Source organism: Megalobrama amblycephala, linkage group LG1 (genome assembly GCF_018812025.1).
Source record: "Megalobrama amblycephala isolate DHTTF-2021 linkage group LG1, ASM1881202v1, whole genome shotgun sequence".
NCBI lineage: Eukaryota > Metazoa > Chordata > Actinopteri > Cypriniformes > Xenocyprididae > Megalobrama > Megalobrama amblycephala.
Genome location: NC_063044.1, coordinates 46,193,473 through 46,219,798, shown reverse-complemented (window position 1 = coordinate 46,219,798; position 26,326 = coordinate 46,193,473). Strand labels below are relative to the sequence as shown.

General features: G+C 38.2%; 2 protein-coding genes and 1 long non-coding RNA gene across 7 annotated transcripts; 1 reads left to right on the top strand and 2 right to left on the bottom strand.

Annotated features, from left to right (window-relative positions):
* Window positions 1-1,327: 1,327 nt before the first annotated feature.
* On the bottom strand, window positions 1,328-12,801 carry wnt9b (wingless-type MMTV integration site family, member 9B). Of its 5 annotated transcripts, none has more exons than XM_048196562.1 (5): window positions 12,620-12,801; window positions 10,542-10,623; window positions 8,253-8,506; window positions 6,386-6,651; window positions 1,328-4,280 (listed from the first exon to the last, which is right to left on the bottom strand). In XM_048196562.1, the coding sequence occupies exons 3-5, from the start codon at window positions 8,413-8,415 to the stop codon at window positions 3,810-3,812; spliced, it is 900 nt and encodes a 299-aa protein (XP_048052519.1). In that variant the 5' UTR covers window positions 8,416-8,506; window positions 10,542-10,623; window positions 12,620-12,801; the 3' UTR covers window positions 1,328-3,809. The 5 variants fall into 5 exon arrangements, with proteins under 5 accessions (XP_048052519.1, XP_048052498.1, XP_048052489.1 ...); XM_048196541.1 differs by lacking the exon at window positions 12,620-12,801 and adding an exon at window positions 11,795-12,193; XM_048196532.1 differs by lacking the exon at window positions 12,620-12,801 and adding an exon at window positions 11,836-12,193.
* Window positions 12,146-20,203, top strand: arf2a (ADP-ribosylation factor 2a). The gene is made up of 5 exons (XM_048196588.1): window positions 12,146-12,278; window positions 17,456-17,613; window positions 18,054-18,164; window positions 18,249-18,373; window positions 19,497-20,203. Exons 2-5 carry the CDS (start codon window positions 17,466-17,468, stop codon window positions 19,656-19,658), a joined length of 546 nt encoding a protein of 181 aa, XP_048052545.1. The 5' UTR covers window positions 12,146-12,278; window positions 17,456-17,465; the 3' UTR covers window positions 19,659-20,203.
* Window positions 20,204-22,013: 1,810 nt separating this feature from the next.
* LOC125272041 lies at window positions 22,014-24,215 on the bottom strand. The gene is made up of 4 exons (XR_007185756.1): window positions 23,997-24,215; window positions 23,797-23,873; window positions 23,420-23,536; window positions 22,014-22,151 (listed from the first exon to the last, which is right to left on the bottom strand). It is a non-coding gene; the product is annotated as an uncharacterized LOC125272041 (long non-coding RNA).
* Between the last annotated feature and the right edge of the window lie 2,111 nt (window positions 24,216-26,326).

Sequence of the window (26,326 nt, the reverse complement as noted above, 5' to 3'; positions counted from 1 at the left end):
CTTCCCAGCGCTGATTCACTAGAATGAATCGCACGTCTCAACACTACATATAAGAGTTTAAAGGATTAGTTCACTTTCAAATGAAAATTAGCCCAAGCTTTACTCACCCTCAAACCATCCTAGGTGTATATGACTTTCTTCTTTCTGATGAACACAATCTGAGTTATATTAATAAATATCCTGATGCGTCCGAGCTTTATAATGGCAATGAACGGGAAGTATGAAGCTCAAGAAAGTGCATCGATCCATCATAAATGTACTTCACACAGCTCTGAGGGGTTAATAAAGGCCTTCTGAAGTGAAGCGATGTGTTTGTGTTAAAAAATATCTATATTTTACAAGTTATAAAGTATAAGTACCAATGAGGTTCATTCTCATGTTACGTAGCACATTTGAGCTTTCGCAAGTGAGGTTTATTCGTAAGCACCAAACAAGAACGATTGAGCTTCTGTTTATGTTCATTTAAATCTGTTCATATAAAGTGATTGAATCTGCTCCTCCCGAACATTGTTAATAAAACATCATTTAAAAGATCTTCATTTGTGTTTTGATGAATGAAACTTGTTTGGAATGAAATGAGGCTAATTTTCTTTTCATTGGTAAACTAACCCATTTCATGGGTAAACTAACCCTTTAACTATGTTACATATGAGAGGGATATAGCACTATTGAGGTGAGTCAGTTTGATTATTCTCTCTTAGCTCAGGCAGCAAAGGTTTCATAAAGTAGCTTGTTACTGGAAAAGCTACACTATTATGAAAGCAACTGAAATACTCGAGACACTCACTTGGCTCATGCCAGATTCCCAGTGTACATTTTGTATGTTTTGGTTATGTGTGGCTACGAATGTAGTGTGGTAAATCATCATGTGCAAGTTCAACTATTTGTATATGTTTTGGGTGAGTGAAATGAGAATGAGGCTCAGGTTGAGAGTAGTGACAGGAAAATACTGCAGGTCAGGATCCATCAGCTCCATGATTAGCTGCGATTTAACTAGAGAGCAGGTGCTTGCGTGCAGAGCTCTGGACAGGTGTGCAACCACAAACACTGAAAGAGAAAGAGAGAACGCAAGAGACAGAAAGGAAATCAGTGTTTTAGTTGAAGAGATAAATGTGCAGACACCATTTTTACAAATGTATTATTTTATTTGAATATGATAAATTGGTTCTTAAATAAGGAAATAGATCACAATAGTAAAAAAGGAGTAAATGCATCTGTATTTCAGGCTAAAGCTTTTAAAAGAAGCATTGTCTTAAATATCTAGTAAGAAAAAAAAAAAATTCATTTCCCCCATAGACCGGGTGAGGTAGTAGAAAAAATCCCCGGCGTGAAATCACAAAGTGAAACAGTACACTGTTAAAGCTATGACAACACAAACAAACACATAGACTCCATAACCTGCAGGTTGACAGAGGTTTCATTATGGATGTCTATGCTACAAATGTTACCATTTCAGCAATTGCAGCAGAGAAACACAGGCATAATACACTCACATGCACATACACTCAGAAGGGTACAATCTCATTTGGATTTTCAAAGCCACAGTTGGGGTTTCAGGTATTTGCATGTGTTGACTCAGTGTGAGAACTCTCTTTCTTTAGTCTCTTTTATAGAAAATGAATTGATTACAGGTGAAAGCTTTCATACTATATGCATATAAACTAGTCAGAGTGAAACCCTTTTACAGCGAACGTTTTCGCTTCAGCTGAATGGCACGTCACTGAATGCTTGGACTTTCTTGCACTTGATTGATGTGGCCAATTTTACTGCAGTTTTCTCCCTTCCCAGAAACACCATGCACACACACACACACACACGTACATACAAGTAGGCACGTACACGCTCACGCTCACATTCTCATACTTTCAGTTCAAATTTCTATTGTTAAGTGAAGAAATGCATGCGATGTTTTAACAGAAAATATTTTTGAGTAATACTTTGTGTCTGAAGGTTGAAATGTGCCTTTATGTGCAGTGCACCAATACAACTGTTTTTTTTTTAACATTTCCTCTCATATTTGGTCTCTTTTACAATATAATTTGCAATTTGTGCAAAAAAACATGTTTTTTGTATCTACAAAACAATAACAAAAAGAAACTCTGAAAAAAGAATGGTATTTTTTTGTTGTTTTGTTGTTGTTGAATTTAAAAATCTCTGTAACAAAGGCAAACTTTCAACTCTGGCACATCCTGGAAAAAAAGCACTGTTATTTTCTCTGATTGGTAATGGGCTAATAAGGGACTGGAATGGACTTTTATCAAAGGCTTCACACACATGAAAGGGCTTCCAGACTTTATAGGGCAGAGAGCTTTGCTTACTAGGGAAGGAGATGTTTTCCTTTGTTCTGGATGGGACATATTCACTCTCATTGCCCTTGATGGGATAGCGAAGACAACACACTCAGAAGCCCAGATGTTTGCACACACTGTATGCAGCTGTAGGGAGAGGTTATGTTTGGGTCATGCTGTAATGACACACATTGTTCTGGTCGATCTCTAATGCTTGTGTTTTTGACATACTTCTGCATAGAGAAGCAGCATATCATGCAGAAATGTGGCAAATTACACTAAAAAAGTGTAATTGCATAAATGCAGTCTGGAATTCACCAGCAAGTTTACTTGAAATTGGTGCAGCAGTTGATCGGTTTTGTCTAATTGCAATAAATACATTCCTATCTATTACCAGATACAGCCATTTAATGGCCATTCAAGATAACATAACATTTTTGATTATATAACTTTAGCTCTAACATTCATTAAAAGTCTATAAAAGCAGACTGTGTCCCAGTAGATTTCCAGTTTATCAGCATAACCCACCCACCCATTTGTAATATATATCTATGTTAAGCATGACAACACAACAACCATAACAGACACAAAGTTTTGTTCTTACAAATAAAAGACTAAAATAATATTCACAAATAAATGCATTCGTAAGTGCTTCATACTTTCAGTATATTTTGAAGCCATATGTGGACTCTCAGAGCAATAGAGAGATATACAGTATAGGCAGGTAAAAAGAGACAAGCAGTCAGAATTGTAAGTGAGCCATCTCACTTATTAGTTTGAGTATATCTAAATGTTGCAGATCACTAGTCCATTGGCATTAGTGTGCGTGCAACACAGACTGTTCAAAAGGCAGCCTTCCCCGAGAGGTTGGTTTATCACTGCAGAAGAAAAGAGTAGTCTGGTTCAATTCAAACCTCCACTTCTTGCGAGAAGCTGGGAAACACATGGAAAGTCCTATTTTGTTTCCTTAACAGCAGAAGAGCCATTTTATTCTAGTCAAGCATCTCACAAACGCTCTGGGGCCAATGTCCAGGTCTCACGAGTTCACATGTTCATGTAATCTTTAATGAAGAGAAAGCATACATATTTGGCTTGCTGTCCATGGAGGATTCAAGACCGACCCGAGCCCTAAATACCCCCCTAGGAATCTCTTGACCGGTTTTATTGGTAACCGACCAAGAAGTTGGAGGAAGAATTGTTGTAGGACAGGGGTAAGCAGCAGCTTCTATACTCTTGTTCAGGTGCTGATTGGTTAGATTACATGAAAATGTTCCTCAGAGTTAGGAACTCCATGTGGGAGCCCAGAGTTTGAGAAAGTGACGCTCAGCTATTTCGCCATCTCATCTAAGCCATTCTGAATCAGGTAAGACTGGCAGATCATCCTCAAAATCTTTTCTCTTAGCACAACCTGGATCACAACATCCAAACCTTTCCAAATCTCTCATTAGTTGACTACTAGACGCATCCACAACCTTTCTCACTTTCTGCTTCTTCCTCTCAGTCTCCTTCTTGCATGATCTATCAATGTTTCTTGCAAGTGTAGACCTCCTCTTCTCGGAGGCAGGTTTGACACTCGACGTGACAGCACCAACGGACCTGGCAGTTGCAGGAGAGGGTGGTGAGGCGGAGGGCCGTGTTGTAGCCTCGTCCACAGCAAAGGCTGCTGCAGCTGGTGTCCTTGGAGCACGGTCTGCCGGCCGTCCCGGGCGAGTATCGTGATGGCCTGCAGAAGCTGGGCGACTCCTCCAGAAACACCAGCTCAGTGGGCCGTGGACGGGGAATCGTGTTGCTATGTCGACGAGCGCTCGCCAGCTCCGTCTCCCCCGTGGCGGAGTTGGTGACGCTGTGCACTCGAACGGCCGTGTCATAGCGGTACTTCAGCAGATGGCCTGTGTCTTGAAACGGGGAGAGCTGCTTCCAGCACGTCCTCACAGCACACGAACCAGAGACGCCGTGACACTTACAAGTAGTCTTAAGTCCACTCTTCACCGCCTGAGAGGTAAAGAAAAGACAGGTGAAGACATGAACATAGTATGCCAAATACAACACTATGAGGCGAAAGAGAGGATTGATACAGATTAGATATGGGATGCTGTAAGTTTGACTGGCTAAGACCCTTTCCCTGTGAATATTTGGAAGTAAAGAAGATTTTAAATTGAAGCTATTCATTCCTATAGAACTATTAACACTTTTGTGATTGTGACTATTTTTTTTTGTCCAGTGATGAAACGTGCCAGCCAATAAGATATAAGCTTTGGTCCACATTCCAAGCCTGAAATTTACTGTGAATCAAATTTAAAATTCAAAATTTTCACTAACCATAAGCTGCTATGGTTTCTGCTGCTATTGGTGTGAACAGACCATTCGCTGGGGATTCCTTTTCACTTGTTTGTATCATGTTGGCGTGAAAGGGCCTAAAATAGTCGTTCTCAGCCAGAGGGCCCAGGCAAACTAAGAACCTTCAGCAAACTTCCAAGGGGGCCTCAAGATCACTTAAAATGACTTAAAATAAGATCAAATATTTCTTATTTTAATCCACCAATTCAGTTTTTTCTTTTTTCATTGAAAAACCAGGATTCTCCCAGCCTTTGAAATCTAGGATATTCTAGTTATTCCAAGCTCTAAAAAAATCCTTCTCCTAAATCCTTATCAAGTAAATAAAGAAAACTGGAAAAGTTATGGAGTGTATTGGGAATATTTTTGTGGCCAATGGGGGGCCTTGGGGTCAAAAAGGTTGAGGACTACTTGCCTAGAAAGAACGATTTTTACATGTTTAAGGGGTCACAATAATATACTGGTATTGATTATCTCCCCAGGAGTGGAGAGGGAGATGATCACAGACATTTCTAAAAGTGGGGCGGCATGCTAGCTTAAATTATAAGTTGTTCACAAGAAATTAAGTGGATACTCAAGGACTCCACATAGCACTGCGCTAAAAAAAACAGTTTGACATGGTAGATGATGGATGCAGAGGGAATGTCTGAGCTGGTCGTCTTTCAACTCTGACCTGCACCTCTTGGAGACCACCATCCCTGAGCTATGCTCCGATCAGCACATTTCCATCTTTGTTCTAATGTTCTCTCTCTCTCTTTATTTTTAATATTTCAAAGTATTGTATCTCTGAGTTTGAGAGCCAAATTATTATTGCTGATGTTTTTCTCCTATTCAGACTCCTCTCTTCATTTCACATAATGGGAAGGAGGCTGCAGATCAATCTATCAAAAAAGAGCCCAGGGGGAGATGGGGAGGTCAAATGGTCGATGGGGGTGTTCCACCCTACACAGGTATGAGCTCCCACCCCAGGGCCACCTGAGAAATACAGAGAAGGAGAAGCGAGGAAATGGAGAGAATCTGAAAGGGGAGGGGATAACAAGACCTCAGCCACCTTTGCTTGTTTTTGTTAACCGCCATCTGTGGCCCGAGGTGTCGATTGTGGAAAACAACAAAACCGGAGACTGATAAGATAAGATCCGAGTTTGTCCAGCCGTTCCTTTCTTACTCTTTCTGTGAACCTCGTAAACCCTCCCCCTTTTTCGTTCCCTCTGTCTTTCCCTGAGGCTACCAGTCTCCTGGTAACAGGACTGTTTTGAGGGATGTTATGAGGATTTATGAAAGTCTGGGAGAGCAGCGGCGACGGCAGCGGCGGCAGCAGTGAGACTGGTAGAGCAGGAGGCATACAGTAGGTGGAAAAAATGCTCGTATATTACAGAGGCCTCCTCTCCGTATAATCGCCCTCATGGGAGACCTCTAATTTTGAAAAGGGCCCCCACAGCAAGCGCTGTCATGCCTGGACCAGGGGAAGGAACACCTGGCTCCAGAGTGCTGGCCAATACCTGCTCATCTACCTGCCTCACCCCACTCGCTGAACTCTCCTTTGGGCTACAATGAACCAGGAGACCGCAACCCGCCAGCCAAGAGAGGACGGGAAGGTGCGAGAGTAATTAACCCTTACAGATGTTCTCTTCTACGAGCTTTGGAGTAGATTAAAAGCTCCCCCATCATTATATCACTATCAAAAAGTATGAAAAATACTAAATTGTTTTTCGAGTTTTTTGGACTATGTACTATGATAATATTTTTAATATTTTGCATCTTACCCGGATGCCGACGTTAATGTTGTGAGCGTCGATCTGGGCACGCAGGTCCTTGCTGACCCGTTTTTGCCCCAAGAACTTCTTGAGAAACTTGGTGCTGTATTTCAGATTGTCCCCACATACGCCCCACTGCCAGGCCTCGCGGTGCTGCAGACCAGGAGAATCGTCACAGGTACAGCGCTCCATGCGTCCTGAGCTGCACGCTTTGGCCAGCGCATGAGACAAGGCCGCTGATGACACCGCAAGCAGGAAGGCTGTCTCTTTAAAACCTGATGAAATTATGCATTTATTAATGAGCACTGTGCAAAACTGCTTTAAATGTGTCTTTTTCCACATTAAAAATAAATGAAAAGTACTTTTGGAAAATATTTTTAAATGATGTAGATGGCAACTCCAGTAATATAAGTAGCATAATAAAAGCTGTTTGATTTTAAATGGAGTGGGTTGCATCATGGGAGTGACTTGATGAGCTTACATGACAAGTTAAATAACAAACACTTATTGGAATTATTTAATATTAATAAAATTATAAATTAATCATGTTTGATTGTAAATAATGCATTTCTACAACAGCATCGTTAACTGACGATACGTTATAAGTGATTATGAGACAACAGAGATATTGGATCTTTGTTTTATAAAGTAAATTTCCATGACCACGTTCATTATTTAAAAATAATTTAATGTAAGTTAGTTTGTGAAGTTTTAAACGAAAAGCCCTCTCTTATCGTGACTCTCTAACGTCGTTCTCCAACATTCAAATCCTCCAGCATATCCTACAACTTTTCCCATTAAGTGTTAAGTGCAGTGTCGTGTCATGATCCTTTAACCATAATCCTTCCTTGCAACCTCTTCGTATTATTGTTTGCTTAGATCAGAGCTGAGACAAGGCGTGTATTTTGATCCAATTAATTATTATTTTGACTAGGTTTTCTGTCAGATGAAAGCGCGCGATCACGCCGCCCTTTTCCTCTGAGAACTGGGCGCTTTTCCGCGAGATAAAAATACTTCAACTGGCCCCGCGAGGCCTCACCGCACAGGGATTCCGCGCTTCCCAAGTCCCTAATTACCAGCGGACTGACCTACGCATGGCTTTAACATTCACATCCTGCACATTACGCACATGTCCGTTTGGAAACAGACACCACATGGAGGTTTCTGCATAGTTGTTAATACTAAAACATTTCCTTTTCTGACATATAAGTAGCACTGACTAATTTCAGACTAACAGCAAATTGTAAAATTGTGTTTTGTGGGTTTTAAACTCACAATATTTAGTCATTTCTTTTTTGTCCCTTATGAACGTCCAAACAACGACTTTAACAATAAAAAGCTGATAGGCTACCAGTAACTGTGTATTAATTTTTCCCCAACAGTTACTTTTTCTAGCCTGTCTTATTTTTCCCAACAAATTCTAATTAGCCTACTTTAGCTTTTCTTTAGGCCTATCTATCTATCTATCTATCTATCTATCTATCTATCTATCTATCTATCTATCTATCTATCTATCTATCTATGTTTTTAGTAAAATTTTAGTGGCCATAGCCTACAATTTTATATTATTATTATTTGAAAAAACAAACAAACAAACAAACAAACAAACAAACAAAAAAACACCCTCGTGATGGGAAAACAATCCCATAAACAACTTGTAATTTTTTGACCTTGAGCAAAAGGGTAAAAATGGCTAAAAATAAAATGGCTGTCAAGCCTATCATAGCTATAATGACATATATCGCAATAGCCTATTTACATTTACCCCCCGTTGAGTTGAGCAAAATGTAATGTTAATAGCTAATATTTGTTTAATTTTTTACAGAAATTCTCTTTTAAAATCACCTTTTCAGAATAAATTCCAAAAACACCTTACCTCGTTTTAAAAGGCTTCCACGGCCATCCATACTACAGTTCCAGCGCTCGTTGCGGAACTGATAGCGGCATTCGAGGAGGCTGAGGCGGACAGATTCCCTCAGAGTCTCCGCCAACCCCGGTTCCCGCCGACACAATCGCTTTTGCCGGCGCGTCAAAGTCATCTGCTCGCATTGCTTCAGGTGCGCTTTACCGTTTGGAGGCTCGTTGGCAAATGGACCGGGCAGAAAAACCAAGGGCTCGCGACCTGTAAGCCTAACGATAACACACAATACAGTCACTAAAACTACAGTACAGTTAAAGCATTACTTTTAAGGAGGTTTATTTTGATTAGTACACACACACACACACACACACAAAACTGTCAAATTAGCCTTAAAGAACTTTAAAAACATCACATAGGCTACACTGTAAAATGTTTTAATCAATATTTTATAAAATATTTGTTTCAGTTTAACTGTTATTTCTCTTACTTAAATGTCCACTGGTTTTCAGAGTGTAAAATTTGGCACAATTTTTACTGTATTTGAAATCTTAAGGCAGCAAATCAACAAATTAGAATGCACTAGTGAAGGCACGCGTGCTTTGAATATATGTTTAAATACCTGATTTGAATAGTCGTGTTTGAATAGAGAACGCGCACAACTACACGTGCTATTCCCCCAGTCAGAAGTCTGAGCGCCCTTGTGCTTTTGGAAACACTGTGGCGCTTAACAATCTCCAGTAAGCACTCTTAATTAAAACCCACTGGAGAGTGTTTTTACGTGTTTATAGGATTCTTAATATAAACACCAGTGGGGCAACGTCCTGTGAGCGTAAGCCAGAAAGATCTTAATGATCAGGTAGCGCTAGGGTAAGGACGCGGTGCCAAACCATCGGAAGACATCTGGATCCATACACTGCGCTGCTCTAAAAGGCAATATTCAGCCAGAACAACACACTGTTTAAATATTTTAGACAAATCAATGTTTTTAAAACAAACAAACAAAGTAAACAATACATAAAAATTACTAGTTACTACTTTTTAAGAGCAAGCCAAACGTTTTCTTAGTTCATTAATTTTAGATCATTTTAAAATACCACATTCTTTAAATAATTGTTTCATTCGGCACAATGTGGTTATTTGTAACAGACAGTCTGCAATGTAGGTTTTAAACATGATTGTTAAACATAAAAAAATATATGCGTAATTGCGCATGGGTTATCCAACATCACCAAATATCTCCACCTGTTGACACCACTTAAAATGATTCTATTCCATGTCAAATATATCACTAACACACTCAGAGGCTATTTCCAAGAATTCAGAAAAGATGCAGGATATAAAAGACTCTGCTGACCCGAAATAGGCTGCTGCGTGGGAGAGAAGGATGCAGAGGGCAATAAGTCGCAGCGGACAGGCAGTCCTTGGAAGCCCGGTGCACATGATGACGGGTCGACGCTGCTCTTCATTGCGCTATCTGTCCTTGTTGAAATCCCAGCTGTGCTGGACAGAGCAACTTCTTAAAGGGGCAGAAACTCATTTCAGCCCTTGGGGAGGCGCGGTCCCGAGAGGGGTGAGGCATGAGCGCTGAACTTACTGGATCATCAGTCATATACTCCGCCTTTTGCCATCCAAGGAAATGACTCTTATTTCCCTACAGATTAGCAGGTGCGCGTACCTGCTGAATGGTTCGCGTTTACTTAAGGGCTGCCCTTCTGATTATGGAGCACATGGATGGACAATTATGTAATTATCCAACACCACAAATCGATTAGGCGATATAAACTAATAAAGTACTGTTTCAATAATTATCTTCACATACTGTATAATACTTTAATTTCTGCTTTTGTAATCCAAATGAAAATAAATAAAGAGGAAATTAAGGAGTGAAGAGACTTTTTGTGTGTCTTGATATCTCATACTGATGCCAAACAAATACAACATTGAATAATTTAGACTTTTTTTGTGTGTGTGTGTGTGTGTGTGTGTGTGTGTGTGTCATCATCACTTGTTATAAATACAATTCTTTTAAAGAGGTTAAACATAAGTGTTCTGAGAGGAATAATGAGTGTCTGTTTACTCTTGTTTAATTCCGACACCTTGTTTACAAACTGTGGCTCCATTCTCATTTCCTCAGCATCATTAACGCACTGGCATCTTTGATGCCGTTGTCATCACTAAGCACAAGATATAATGAGCTAATCATGACTGATCTTTCATCTCAGTTCCTCTCGCCTCCATCAGTGACTGACCGACTGGGCTCCGCATTTCCCTTATGAGGTCACCTTCTTTGTTTAAGACACCCACCTTTATGACGTAGGTGTGTCAGGTGCACTTCCTGCTTGTGGTGACCAATCCAAACAATATATGGAGGAAACATGCTCGGCTCCTAAAATGTGAATAAGACATTTGAGAAGAGACACAATCATCTTTAGTGTTGGATTCTTGAATAGGGGTCCATTTGTTTTGAGGTCTTTAAAATGATACAGCAGATAACACTTAAGTTGATATAAAGTTCTTTAAGAATGTTATGTGTATTTATTAAAATGCTTTTTTCTTGTTGACAGTAAAGCCTTGCATACCGGACTGCCACTGATATTAAAGTTGTTAGAGGAACTTATATTTCAGGCTGTTAGTCCTTGACAATGTTATTCTTTATAGCCAGAAGTAAACTTTTGGGACTGTTACTACAATACTATTTATTTCTAAAATGAAAATGTCTCCCCAACAATTTGTCTATTTATGTATTTTACATTTTAGGGATTTTTCAGGTCTGAATTCGAAAAGGCCTTGTTTGGTTATTTTTTTATCAATGAATTTTTTTTCAATGAATAAATGTAGTTTAATTAATTTAAGGCCAGACTCTCCTGGTATCCAGCTATTATGTTAACATGCAGTAATTTCAAATTGTTGATGACCTTGTACAATGTCCCACAGTGACCTAAAATCTTTGAATGTGCCATCCAAGTACAAGTTCAAATAAATAAATAAATAACAACAAAAAGATTAGCTTTCAAATATTCAGTGAATTACCAGTAGTTGTAGTTTTGTTCTTCACTGGATTGGCAATTGCTTGGTCTTATCTGTAGCACCCTCTGCTGACTGGAACATACTCTGTCTATATTCTGCAGAATTAATGCTGTAGTACACCATCTAGTGGACTATTGATTTATGATTTGATGCTATTCATATATTTATGGCCAATAGATCATCTTGATTTAGGACAAAAATGCCTGATAAATAAATAGGGTAACGAAAATATATATTTTTTAAAGTTTATGTTTAATTAGGCCTCCGTTTTTTTAATATCAGTGTTGTTTTAGTATCGTTAAGATACTATTATAGTGTTTATTAATATTTTTGTATTAGTTTTTATTTTATATTTTCCATTTTTATATAGATACACGATTGTTTTATTTCAAGTATGAAACTTTGTTTACAATTTTTAGTTTGTTTGTTTGCATATGGAGTGCGATAAGATATCACAAATGATCCTACAATGGGAAAAAACCCACTATATTTATTATTATTATTATTATTAAAGACTATAAAATGGGCACCTGACACGTCGTAGTATCTTTGCCGCTAGAGGGTAACCTACATGTTGATGTTAGACGATGCATTCCTCGAAGCAGCTAATCTGTCATATTTATAATGTCCTCCTCCAACACAACCTTCAATTCATTTTATCCTTTTACTGTATATTCCCTCAACTCTCTGGTTAGCTCGGTTCGAAAAAAAACAGGTTCTCATTAGAAGCATAAATTTGCTAAACATATTCAGGTCGACTCATCTTTCATTTTGCATGGGAAGAGGCGGCTTGTACACGCGTACCTCGGCCCTCACGCCCACGATGCAGTCATTGGCCGAGGACAATAATGGGGTGGGGTTTCGCATACACTTTGGACAATGTGATTGGACAGCACTTACGCGAGGGCGGAACACATGACGCCACCGTCCTCCGAGTAGAGAAAGACGCCATTTTGTTTTTTAGCGGTGAGGAGGAGAACCGGAAAAAAAATCGTAGCGAAACTGCACCAAAAGGTAAATAACGCCGAAACGACATATTTTGCTTTGTCATTCTGACGTAAGTTGTACAGAGGTGTTTTAAATCACCTGTCGTTCGGATGTGGCTAACGGAAAACGAGAATTCGGTTATGAATGATGATCTCAGTCACGGAGGCTAACATGCTAACTAACGGATGTTTGCTTAGCTGATGTGGAACTGCATAACCAGTTCGCGCCCGCTTATCCGAATATACAGACATTTCAGCGCTCATTTTTTCTGCGTACACGCGTTTTACCGTCTACGCAAGCTGTATAGATACTCAGGTATGACCAGAGTGAAATAAGCGGTGAAGTAAACAGTAGAGTGATCTAGTTACCTCGCCCTTAGCACATGATATAGCAGACAAGGCGTCGCTCGCGACACAAGCAGAACGCTCCCTGTATTAAAAAAACAGCTCCTGCGCTGACAGTCTACATTTATTGTAATCTGGTCGATCGAATTGGTCTCGTAACTAGCAGGATAAATAGGAGCGATGGAGGAAATAAACAGACTATTAGATCGCAGTGACTCAAAGTCAGTTTACTGTGCGTAATCGGTGAAGAATTGCTAGGCCGCGTTTCTGATTTTGGTGTACGAGACAACTGACGTTGTTTCTTTCGCTTTATTTCAGGTGTTTCACCAGAAGTGATGTTTGCCTGTATAATTGTTGGCAACATGCTCTATATGTTAGGTCTAAAGTGGTTTGCGTTTTGAAAAGCGCGAATGACATCTTTCATTTGTCCAGCGGGTGTCAAACACTGTAATGTATGGCGAGATTGATTCAATCAAAGAATGTGTAATTTTAGTTGACTGTCAGTGATGACTCATTTAACCCCCTTCAGTTCCTGGTCAGATAGTAGAACTAGATGTCTGATGTCGGATGATTGCCGTTTTTCTAAATCAATGTGTGGTTGTTGTGCTGCTGCTGAGTTGTAAGGTGTTTTGTAAGCAAGCACAGCCTCCCAGTCACCAAGATTATGAATGACTGACGTGTTGATTTCTAGTTTAGGAAGCATTTCTCGGTATAATTGGCTGTGTCTGTCGCAACATTGAAACTGGATGGGATCGTATGTTGTCATGTGATGCTCTCACTTCCTAGTCTGCCTGATAAACGGGTTGCCTCAACCATTTCGGTCTTTGATCTTTTTGATCGTTTGATGATAATTCTTTTCATATAGGGGAAGTATTCTACATATATCAGACAAGAGTACTGTTTAATCAAAAAAAAAATTTCAGAGATGTTTGAATATATTATTATTTTTACATTCTCATTCCTAAATGTCAGGAATGTTGTTTGCTGCTACTCCCTGCTGGAAAAATAAACATTTTTGTGTGTGTAATGTGTGCTTAGTGAAAGGCAGTTTTGGTAACTGTGAGAGGACAGCTGCTGGAGTCACTTTATATGTACATAGGAGCAACACAATGTACAATACCGTTCAAAAGTTTGTGTCCAGCAAGTTTTTATGTTTGGGAAAAAAAATGAATAGGCCACTTTTATTCAGCAAGGATGCATTGATTTGATCAAAATGGAAAGCAAACCCTTTTATGATATTTCAAACATCTATTTCAAATATATGCCTTTCTATTCAACAAAGAATTCAGAAAATGACTATCATGGTTTCTTGAGCAGCATATTAAGTATGGTTTTTGAAGGATCATGTGACTGAAGACTGGAGTAATGATGCTTAAAATTAACTTTGCCATTACAGGAATAAGTTACATTTTAAAATATAAGTAATAAAACGGTAACACTTTATTTTACAGTGCCGTAGCTACACGTTAATACATGTACTTATTATAGCAATAACAATAAATTATGCATAATTACAAGTAACTAACCCTAAACCCAAAAAACCTAACTGTAACTCTACAGTATACATGTAGTTAATTAATATTACTCAGTACTTATTTGAGTAACAATGTAACTACGGCACTGTAAAATGAAGTGTAACCAAAAAAACTGTTATTTTAAATTTCATAAAATTTACTTTTTAGTATTTTTGATCAAATAAATGGAGACTTGGTGAGCATTAGACACTTGTTTAAAAACCTAAACCCCAAACTTTTGAACTGTAGTGTCAGTCAATGTGGTTGTTACTCTGCTGTTTGAGTATTAAGTTGAAGACTTCAGCGTAATAATGGGGCTGTTATTTAAGCTAGTGCTTAACCTTAAATGCCTTCAGTTTCAGCATGACTACTTCAGTCTGTTGTAACCAGTGGAAACAAAAAGAGTCAGCAATACTCATCACATCTGATGCATGATTTTTAAATGTGTTGCTGCACAGAAGGACAAAGTGAATAATCATGGAAAAAAAATAGAAAACTTTCACTTGATAGTTTTTAAATGTTTTTAGGTTTTTAAATGTTAAGACATAGTCATTGAAACCTGTTAATGGAATCAAATGAATTTATATCGAGACTTTTTAGACTGATGATTTAGGTATGATTTTCAGTGGAAGGTTGTAGATTTATTTACACCAGACAGAGATTAGTGTGCAGTTATGACTACTACAACAACATTAGCAAGAGCTTCTCGTTTCACCTTTTCTACTCAATAATTCAGCTTCTTTGGTTCCTGTGAATAATTGATGTGGCTTAATTTGTGGCTGACGTACCCTATGGCAGATTAAAAAAAAAAAAATTGCATTGTCCTCCATTATTTTCCCAAACCATACTGTCTTGCCTGTTCTTTCTTTATCTGAAACACACACATTGACCACAATGCAACCTGTCAGACTGATCAGTGAGTCAACCTGTGGAAATATGTGTAAGTCACAGAATGAGTCAGTACTTCCTTGTATTTGCAGGGATGTCTTCCAGTGATGTGGCCCCTTGTGGAGTACTTTTTTTTTTTTTTTTTTTTTTAAAACAAAAAGGGTGTTTTTCAAATAGTTTGAGGATTATGTAGTAGGTTTGTTCTTTTGGGACTTTGTTTCAACTCTGGAGTCACTGCATTATGAAGCCCCACCTCTCTTCTTTTTACCCAAAGGACACTGCTCTCACAATCTCAATGGGTGTGTTCTCACACCATTCTTGGCACCTAACTTTTGTTCTACATTTAGACTCAGTAGACAGTACATTCCTTCAGATCTTTAATTACTTGTGAACAAGCTTGCTTTTATTATTTGTGGTACTGTAGTGTGATGGATTATTTTTGCACTCATGTATTTTGTATAGAGCAGGTTTCTGTTGATGGATACAGGCATGCCTTTCAAGTGAGAGAAGCTGTCCAATCAACTGAATGAGATTACAGTTCCTCACGTGTTGGTGTTGCAGTTCAGCATGACAAGCAAAGGAGAGAAGCCGTTGATACAGCCGCTCATGTCTGGGAACATTCTGGCTTTCCTATATGTTACAACAGCGATGGTCAAAAAAAAGTGGGGGAAAAAAGTCACTCTTGTAAACTTTATTTGATGCGAGTGCCGTATGTTTTAAAATGAAGAGTCATTTACGCTGTCATCACCTGGGTGTTGATAGCACGTGAGAGCAGGTGAGACCTGGACAGTGGGGCTCGACAAATAAGGACTGGCTGATGGCCTGGGGCCATCGTGAAAGATGTGACATGACATCGGGACATCACGCCCGTCTTTGCGAGTATCCATACAAACACAGTCTGTTATATAAACAATTGAGAAAGACAGCGCGTGTAAAGTATCTGTATTTTGGATCCGTGCATTGCCTTAAAGTGACAGCAACCTAAAAATTCCTGCTTCTGTCTGTTTTTGTCAGTCAGACAACAAATGACAAAGAAACACAGTGAAGATTATATGCAGTGTTATTTGACATTTGATTGCTTTATTCAATTTCTGTACCTGAAAACTACTGTTAGAACAACCAGAAAAGCACATTTTATTTTATTTGCATCCTTGCTGTATTGTATTTATTTGTGCTATTGCTTGTATTTGTTTATTAATTCTTATTTTCTTTATTTTTGCTTGGCATCATTTTCCTTGAACATAGCACATACCAAACCACTATTCTGACCAAAGAAAAGTTATATTGACAAAAGACTCATTATGTTCAGCAATTTTAACTAAAGCACAGTCGACGGAGGCGTTGTGTTTTGTTTAAAGGCTGCTTTACAGAGTGGCTCTTGCAGTATTGCCATGTCCAGTATCCACTTATTATAATTGTTTTTGGGGTAGAAGCAATTGTGTTTATGTGAGCAGGTGCAGGTCTTATTTTTTTCCAGCATAAAACATTTACTTTTGTTTTTTGTTTTTTTATGGGCTTGTTCTTGTTTGCCGATGTGCATAATTTAGCTGCATTGTGTACATGGCCATTATTACCCCTTAGCAGATTTTGACTCTTATACAGTTCAAACTTTACAGGTTTTAAAGCAGATTGAATTATTATGGTTGGCTGTTTTCTGAGAGTCTTAAAACATGTCCCTTATTGTTCAGACACAAGAAAGGAGAAGATGGATTGACGGTCTTTCCTCTGTATAGGGATGTAGTGGCCTCATTGTCTAAAACTGTGTAGTTTATCTCTTGAGTTACAGTTGGGATTAGAGAGTAACTCAATCGATCTCCAGCCCTCTCTCTCTCTCTCTCCATGTTTCTGATTAATTCAGAGGGCAGGTGTCTCCTCTTACAGGTTTGTCAGGTGTCTGGTTACCTCCCATACTCTTCTTTCCACTGGTGGCATCTTGCATTCACCTCCTCACTGAGCCTTTTGTTTCTCTGTGACTCTCCTCCCTCCTTTCTCTTCACACGTGAATCAGCCTTGAACTATACATGTTTACCCTCAGTCAGATGTGGTTAAAGCATAACCTGCATTCATGGCACATTAAACACTTAATCAGTTCCTGTGTATATGATTGTGGTTGTGTCATTTGGGTCTTTACTTTCTTTCTAATAACTTGAATAGTATGTAATTATTTAGCAGATGCCTGTATCTGTAACTTGAGGTATTTGTCACATGGTTGTTGTCTGATGAATTGGGCATATATTTTGGCTTCTGTTTGATACACAATGACAGTATTGTAACACTGGTCAGATCACAAATTAATTGGTGTCCTCATAACCTTCTTTGTTTCTGTAGTGTATTTAAATGTGCTGTTATTGACATTGAAGTGCGGCTTCTAACATTTATAATACTAACATTTATATTCTGTCTCACTTATCTTATTTGTCTGCTCTATAACTTTATCTACCCTCTCTATTCCCCGCAGATCCGCCACCATGGGTAATATGTTTGCAGGCCTCTTTAAGAATCTCTTTGGGAAGAAAGAGATGAGAATTCTGATGGTGGGCTTGGATGCTGCTGGAAAGACCACCATCCTGTACAAACTGAAACTAGGAGAAATAGTCACCACCATCCCAACTATCGGTCTGTGACTTTTTCACTTTTACTATTCTTTCTTTCTCAGTCATCCTTATTTCAGACTAATAAGCTAGTTTTGCACCATGTATACAGCTCATGAATGCTGCCCTTTTTTTTCCGGCTTGGTTCTGTAAATATTTCTTTTTTCCATGGGCATTTAAAAAATGATCAATAAATAGTTGTAAGCCATCGTCAAAAGTCTTTTCCAAACAAAACTCTTTATTCTACTTTTCCCCGTCTCCCATCTCATCCCATCTTTGTGTGTCCGGTCTTATCCCTCTATCCCTCTTTCTTTGCTCTGTGTGTGTATATGGTAAAAGTTTTTGCCCTCTGGCTGTAGTGTTATTAGAGTAGGGCCCCAGTGTGAGACAGGACCAGTTCATGCCCTTTCACCCTCATTCCTTCTGCCAATGTTTATTTAACTTGCCTCCCTTCTCTTTGTGCAGGTTTTAATGTTGAGACAGTAGAGTATAAGAACATCAGCTTTACGGTGTGGGATGTGGGTGGTCAGGATAAGATCCGGCCGCTTTGGAGGCACTATTTCCAGAACACACAAGGTCAGTGTCTACTCATATACACACAGTACCAGGTATCAAGCAACTCTTGAGCACATACTCAATCTCCCACTGTCTCTTTCACAGGCCTGATATTTGTTGTGGACAGTAACGATAGGGAGCGAGTGAACGAGGCAAGGGAGGAGTTGACGAGGATGCTGGCGGAGGACGAGTTGAGAGATGCCGTGCTGCTCGTCTTTGCAAACAAACAGGTAAGAGAAAGCAGAACATAATTAGCTGAACTCAAGGAGCATCAGCAGCCCCAGTATTTATTTGGTTCCTTTTCAGACTTCAGCTATGGCTGAGGTTCGGGTATCGATATAGTTTTCCTGATTTGATTCTGATTCACAAGCTAATGATCCAATTCTGATTTGATTTGATTCCGATTAAGTTGGGTATATTTCACTTAAATTGATTTTGCTTACATACGCTACTGTTCAAAAGTTTGGGGTCAGTCTTTTTTTTTTTTTTTTTAAAGAAATGTTTATTTTTATTCAATGATGTGTTACGATATTGTTACGAAGGATTTTATTTCAAATAAATGCTGTTGTTATGAAGGTTTTTTTAATTTCATAAAAAATATGGGGGAAAAAGTCATGGTTTTCACAAAAATATTTAGTAGCAGGAATGACATCTGCAGGACGGGCAACATTGTACAAACACATTTTCACAAAGCCAGGGAAAAAAATCAGTAGGGGTGTAACGATACCCTCATGTCACAATTCGATATATATCACGATACTGAACTCACGATATTATTGTGATACTCCAAGACATACGGTAAAAGGATAACAAATACTGCACTGTTGATTAAAATGTTAAATTTTGTATTACATTTTGGGTGGGAATGAATAGGCTTGGACTTGGTGCTGGTAACAAAATGCACAAGACAATGATACCAGAATAAAAATATTCATGATTCTAACACTGAAAATACAGAATTATTTTAGACAAATATGCTTTCACTCTGTAATTGGCTAAATATATACAGTATTTAAAATAATGTAGCCCTTTTTACTGGTAACATCAGGAGACACAAATATTCCTCCATTGCATTATTATACATTATATTCAACATTAGTTTAATGTAGTACTGACGCTAAAAATTTTCATTTAGGGTGAACTATACACAATACAGATTGTCACTATCCACAATACATATTGTTGCATTTTTGTATTGCGCTATATTGTGACACGATAAATTGTTACACCCCTAATAGTCAGAACAATTATAGACCTTTTTTAATTTCAGTATCATTTCCAATCAAAAATCTTTGTTTTTTTTAACAAAGCTCAGTAACTGACTGCATCATTCTTCCCGTTTGTTCCATACAGGATCTGCCCAACGCGATGAACGCAGCCGAGATCACAGATAAGCTGGGCCTTCATTCCCTGCGTCATCGTAACTGGTACATTCAGGCCACCTGCGCCACAAGCGGGGATGGCCTGTACGAAGGGCTCGACTGGCTCTCCAACCAGCTCAAAAACGCTAAATGATCCATTCCACCCTCTCCTCTTCTGTCAGCGCTGTGTGTATGAGTGTGTGTAAAGGGTGACAGCACTGGTTTCAGTCTCCCCGGTTGCCCAGTTTATTCATATCTTTCTCTTGTCCAGTCTTGTATACGTCAGAGACTTAGCCCAGTGCTGTCTAAAATACACATGCAAGTGTGTGTGTGTGTGTGTGTGTGTGTGAGTGAACTGAGGGTGGGAGTAGCCCTGCTGTGCCTTTCAAAATAGACACTCAGCGTACAGCACGGTTCTCTCTTTCTCTCTCTTCTCCCTCCTCTCCCCGTGGTTTTCTGCACGCAAAGAATGACCCAGGATGTTAAATATTTCTGTTACCTAATACACTGAAACCAGACTATAGGCCTGATTTTTCCCTTTCCCAATGTTTAAAGCAATCACGCATGACTAAAATGTTACAAGGTGTGAGTTGCCATCCTTTGACCCCACATTTGATAAAACTCATTGTAACCTGCATCAGGTTGGGAAAAAAGAAGGAAAAAAAATCAGACAATAAAGTGACATTTGTTTTTCATCCATTCTTCTTCGCGTTATTTGAAAATCATGCTAATGCTTTCAGGTACGTCACATGACACTTATCATGTGAACACCAGCTCGCTTTCCCTACTGCTGTCCTCAGTCAAGCGCATTCAAGCACAAGCCTGTGAAACTTTTTGTTTACACATAGTCAGCTTGTAAAACGTCTTAAACTATTGCCTGTGGGGAAGAAATCATGTGACCCTGTGTGTCTGCTTTCTTGGATCTTGCTGTATTATGATCATCCAGTCAGATCCCAGGCACTAACTAACAGCCTTACATGTGTTTTGATTGGCATGTAAGAGGCGACTGCAGAAGTGAAGAGTGTTTGTGGGAGTATGGAGGGAGTGAGCGCCTTCTGCTGGAGCAGCAAGGCCTTTTGCGAGCTGCTCCCACTCCAGTGATGACTCTTTTAGCTCTTTTCTTTATTTTTATTGTTGTGATGATTATTTTTTTGTTATTACGGTCTCTTTCAAGGTGTCCTGCATCATATGTAGAGTCAGAATCGCATGAGTGTTCAGGTGAGGCCACTAAGGGCTTTTTGGGGTGCATTCGGGTTCCCTATTAATGAAAATGAAAATGAGATCCATGATATATAGATGAACATCCATGCGAATCTGCAACTGATCCAGAGTCGCCAACACGCTCCAGTGGTTGTCTCTATGGTTCTCTTTGTGTGAGAGAAATACAGAACAGCTGCAGGTGAAAATGCAAACTCCTCCAGCCAGCTATAGTCCTCCCCATTCCATATTTCACATTTCTTTCTTCCTTCATTTCTCTTCATCTGTTGATGGCTGCTTTACCTGATGCACCGGTTTATTTTGAAACACGTCACTGATAGAAACAAGCACCAGCAGAAAGATGTTTGCTTTGAGAACGTGTATACGCATCTTCTAATAATCCAAAACTGACAAACGCTTTGCTTCCCTTCATATTCCAAAGGCAACTGCAGTGTTGAATATACAGCATTGAACATTCTGCTGTAAAGATCCCAGTGGTCCGAACCCTGTGCTGACCTCTCACAAGGGAATAGCTGACGTTTCACCTTGTGTGAAACCTGATGGCAACATGAATGCATTTTATTAATTTCTTTCCCCTTTGTCTGTCACCAAAATTCATGTTTCATAACTCTAATAATGTTTTTCTTGGCCTTTTAGTTATGATACAAATCTACTGTAGTAGATAGATTTATTTGAATAAGCATCATCTATGACAAGTAATTAAAGTGTATGAACTTGAGTATGAAAATGTATTTAGCTTTCAGATTTCGTTTAGCTATCCTATGTTCAGATGTGAAGCTTTAATTTCAAAAAAATCTGTAAAATAATAGGAGGAAGGAACGTGTGCAGATGTTTTTCTTTTACTGAAATGGTTTTTGTTTAGCTTTTTTTTTTTTTTTTTTTTTAAACCCATCTTGTAACATCTGATAAATGCACTATAATAAAGAGATCTCTATTACAATTGATTTTGTTGTGCTTTTATTTTACAACTTTTATCTAGATTCAAATCTTATGCATGGTTGCTGTTTGTGGAGCACTGACGTGTCCATGTCATACTCTAGTTAATCACAAAGTGGTGCTGTGGAGCTGAACTTCCAAACTTTGACTTTAAACAGATTCTGCATAAAAGTTATATATATTTATTAAAAAAAAAAAAACTTAAGTATTTAAGAATTTATTTTAAAATAGACTTCTCAAATGACATCAATCAATATAAAAATGTATGTAAAGTTTTTCATGAATTAAGTTTCTTGCCACATAGGATCTGGAGTTTTGAGAAAAATTGAGGGAGGAAAAAACCTCACCTGAAAAACAAGATTCAAGTGGCTTTATTGGTACCTATATACACAAACATAGAAATAAACTGTCTCCATCCACATCCATCCATCATAAACATACTCCACACTGCTCTGGGGGGTTAATAAAGGCCTTCTGAAGCGAAGCGATGCATCTGTGTAAAAAAAAAAAAAAAAAAAAAAAAAATCCATATTTAACAAGTTATGAAGTAAAATATGTAGCTTCCGCCAGACTTCCTTCCATATTCAAGTTACGAAGAAAGTGTAAACTGGCGTCGTGTCAGTTTAAGTTGAATAGGGAAGGTGTAGGACGTAGCGTAAACTTTTTGAACTGATAGTTTTACACTTTCGTCAAGTAGAATACGGAATGTCTGGTGCATATATATATATATATATATATATATATATATATATATATATATATATATATATATATATATATATATATATATATATATATATATATATATATATATATATATATATATATATAGACATAGACACACACACACACACACACACACACACACACACATATGAAGACTTCAGATGCAAAAGCCTCTAAGTGCAGTCTGAAATTTTCTTCTAAAATGAGCAATTTTATCAAGATTGTATGTTTAGGTTCAGTAATTTCACTTTAATGGCAATGAAAATGACATTTTAATTGCCATTAAAGTGAAATAACTGAACCTAAATATAAGAGCTTGATAAAAATGCTAATTTTAGAAGAAAATTTCAGACGGCACTTAGAGGCTTTTGCATCTGGAGTCTTCATATATTATATTCAGGGTTCCCACTCACCTTGAAAGTACTTGGATTTCAGACACATGAATTCAAGGCCTGGAAAGTACTTGAAAACAAATATTGGACCTTGAAAGTGCTTGAATTAAATTTGAAATAAATTTTGTGAAAATTATAACATGCCCTTCTTAGTCCTAGTATATTTGTTTTGGAATATTGTTTTGGAACCAAACAGATATCGCCCCCCCATTGACTACCATAGTAGGAAAAATAATTACTATGGTAGTCAATGGGGGGCGAGATCTTTTTGGTTATTGACATTCTTCCAAATATATTTCTTTGTGCTCAGCAGAACAATGAAATTCAAACAGGTTTGGAACAACTTGAAAGTGAATAAATGACAGAATTTTCATTTTTGAGTGAACTAACCCTTTAATAAGAATTGCATGATCATAAAGCCACAATTGTGTCTTATAAAGTCAGAATTGTGATATATAAATTGCAATTCTGATTTTTTTTTCTCAGAAGTGCTCATTTATATCTCTCAATTCTGACTTTTTCCTCAGAATTGCAAGCTTATCTATAATATATTGTATATATTCTGACTTTAAGCCACAATTTCACACAATTGCAAAATGTATTTTTATAATATCACAATCAACTTGAATAAATAATAACTCACTCTGAAGGAAGGCCATTTAACTGTGATCAGTGTGGAGGAAGAACGTGGCAGTGAGTAATCCCAATTTTTGCTCCCAGTAAATGGAACTGTGCAGCATGACAATAGCCATCCATATATCTGAAGAGAAAAGTACTTAATTGATTCAAAGAAAAAGCAAGATGAAAACCTACATATAATCTTCTGCTTTGATGAAAGGGTCTAATGCTGTGGCAACAGCCTGTTGTACATCAAATCATATATGGTTTTAGATAGTTACGTTCTCTTATAATCCTTATGCACCCAGCCGTCCAACCACAACTGGTGCTGGTTAAGTGCAGCCAATACTCAAATTTAAGGTAATTTTCAAAATCGAGCCACTTCAAAACACTAATACTAACCCTTTTGTGTTTTGTCCTGCAGATCTCTGTCTAACTGAAACAATTCAGGCTGATAATGACGAGCTTTCCAGGTCCTCCTGTTCAAATGAACATGTTGTCAACACATTGTCATGGAGGTTTAACTATATTTGGTTTGCACCCAATATAGCACTTTGTTTTCAGGCAAGACAGTTCAAGGCTTTGACAGTCTTTCTTTTTACCTTCTTACAAATTCATCACAACACCCCACAGACAGCAAGATTGATGTGCGTTTCTATTTCAGTTATAAGAGCTCACAAACTCTCAAACTGAAATTAATGATGGCATCGAGCAATTGAACACAGGTGAATTCAAATGAACAGGTTGTAGCCTGTTAATTAGCATGATTGCTAAGATTAATCACTTCATATTGTTAAACCAAAGGGCTTAATACTAAAGTGAATTTCAGATATAGGTTATTCATTTCAAGGTCCACCTGACAAAGAAGTTCACCATATCTTTTTTTTTTTTTTTTTTTTTGTACAGTTTTGTCGACCATGTAATTTTTCATAAAAATACTGACTTGATCTGGTAAACGAAAGATTCTGGTGACGTATGCCAGACTTCTCCAAATATTAAAACCCTACAATACAGAATAAAAGATCTTTTGATACTTCCGTTATATCAGGGGTGCCCGATCCTGTTCCCAATCTACCTGCCTGCAGAGTTCAGATCCAACCCTGATCAAACATATCTGTCTGTGATCAAATGCTCCTCCTGAAGATCTTAATTAGTTGGTTCAGTTGTGTTTGATCAGGGCTGGAGCTGAACTTTGCATGAAGGTAGATCTCAGGATTGGGCACCCCTGTGTACATCATGACTAATGATCAATTACTCTAAAAACATTCAAAAGCATTGTGAGCATATATTGATCATAGATACCATTGCTGCATTGCTGTCTTTATGAAAAACTTAGGCTCACAATGCTTTTTGGAAACATAGCCCAGGATTGAAATCCAATAGAGAAAATACAATTCTTCTGCTGGTAAAAATAGAGACAAATTTGGTCCAAAAATCCTATAAAATACTCCCAGAGACCAGGGTAAGAACAGAAACCGCTGCCGGTGGATTCATCTCATTACTCACACTGAGAGGTGTGTGTTGCTTTGAAGAGCTCCAGTGTGAATGTTTCATTCTCGTACAGGGCTTTCCATGTCACTCATTAGCTGAGGTGAAGAACCATCATCACACGTTCGCAAATGAGCTTTTGAGAAATATAAGGTCGAGCATTAAATTTTCCCTTTTGTCTCCATCTCTATTTTTTGTCTCTACTGCATTGTTTGACACCCTAATGGCTCTCCACCCATCTCTCCTCCCTCCATTTCCCAATCCCCATGACTGATATTTGGAATGATCGCTGGATAATGACTTCCAGTGGATTAATTGTGATAATTTAATCGTGCGCTTTGATGTTTCCTGGGATCCGCGCAGCTAAAAGATGTTAATTAGCATTATCGAAAAGAGGAGAGACAAGGAGGGATTTTTTTGCTAGATACTCTTCCCACTAGACTTGGTGTGTGTAATCAGTAGGTTAATACTGTATTTTCATTCTCCCTAGTGTGCTCCATTAACACCTTAACATATAATAGTCTGTTTGACTGAAGCACATATTAATGGACAGTGCTGGAAAGTGTTTAGCCAAGATAAGCTTACCGAGTTCAGGCAAAGTCAGTTCACACAGGAAACATTTTAATGCCTTCTGCAGACTATTATCTAGTCATACATAGACCTACAAGTACTATACTGTAGCTCCTATTCACCTGAAGGGTAAAATACCAACACAAACCAAATTAATACAATTTGACAGCAATAGAATTATATATTCGGCTTCTTCAGCTCTATCCATTAAAAACAGTTTCATAAATATGCAGAACCATAAATAAACATTATAGTTATTTAGTTAAACATTAATAAAGTTATTTAATGTTGGGATACAGAGCTAGCTCTAAAAGATTTATTCACATCACACAGCACTAGATCTCAAAATTACACTACAAGTGGCCTGCTCGCAGTCCTAGGTAAAATGATTAAGGTTACAGTACACTCTAAAAAAAATGGTGCTATATAGTACTAAAAGTGGTTCTTTGGCTCGTAATCATAGGGGAACCACTTTAAGTGCTGTATAGCACCAAATCTTGGTGCTTCAGTGGTTCTTCAGCGGTTCTTTACTGGTTCTTTGGCATGACTGAAGTGCTATATAGCACCACTACTGTATACAGAACCTGTTAAGCCCCTGTATGGTTCTTCAGTGGTTCTTTAGGGTGGTTAAGGTGTTATTAAGCACCACTGCTGTACAAAGAACCTGTTAAGCCCCTTTAAATGTTCTTTACAAGCCAAAGAAGCACTGTTGGTGCTGTTTAGCACCATTTTTGTTGAAGAAATAAAATGTGATATGGCACCTCTAATACATAGCTCCATTTGACAAAGGTGCTGTAGAGCACCTTTAAAAATATGGTGCTACATAACACCAAAAGTGGTTCCCTTATGACTACGAGACAAGAACCACTTTTAG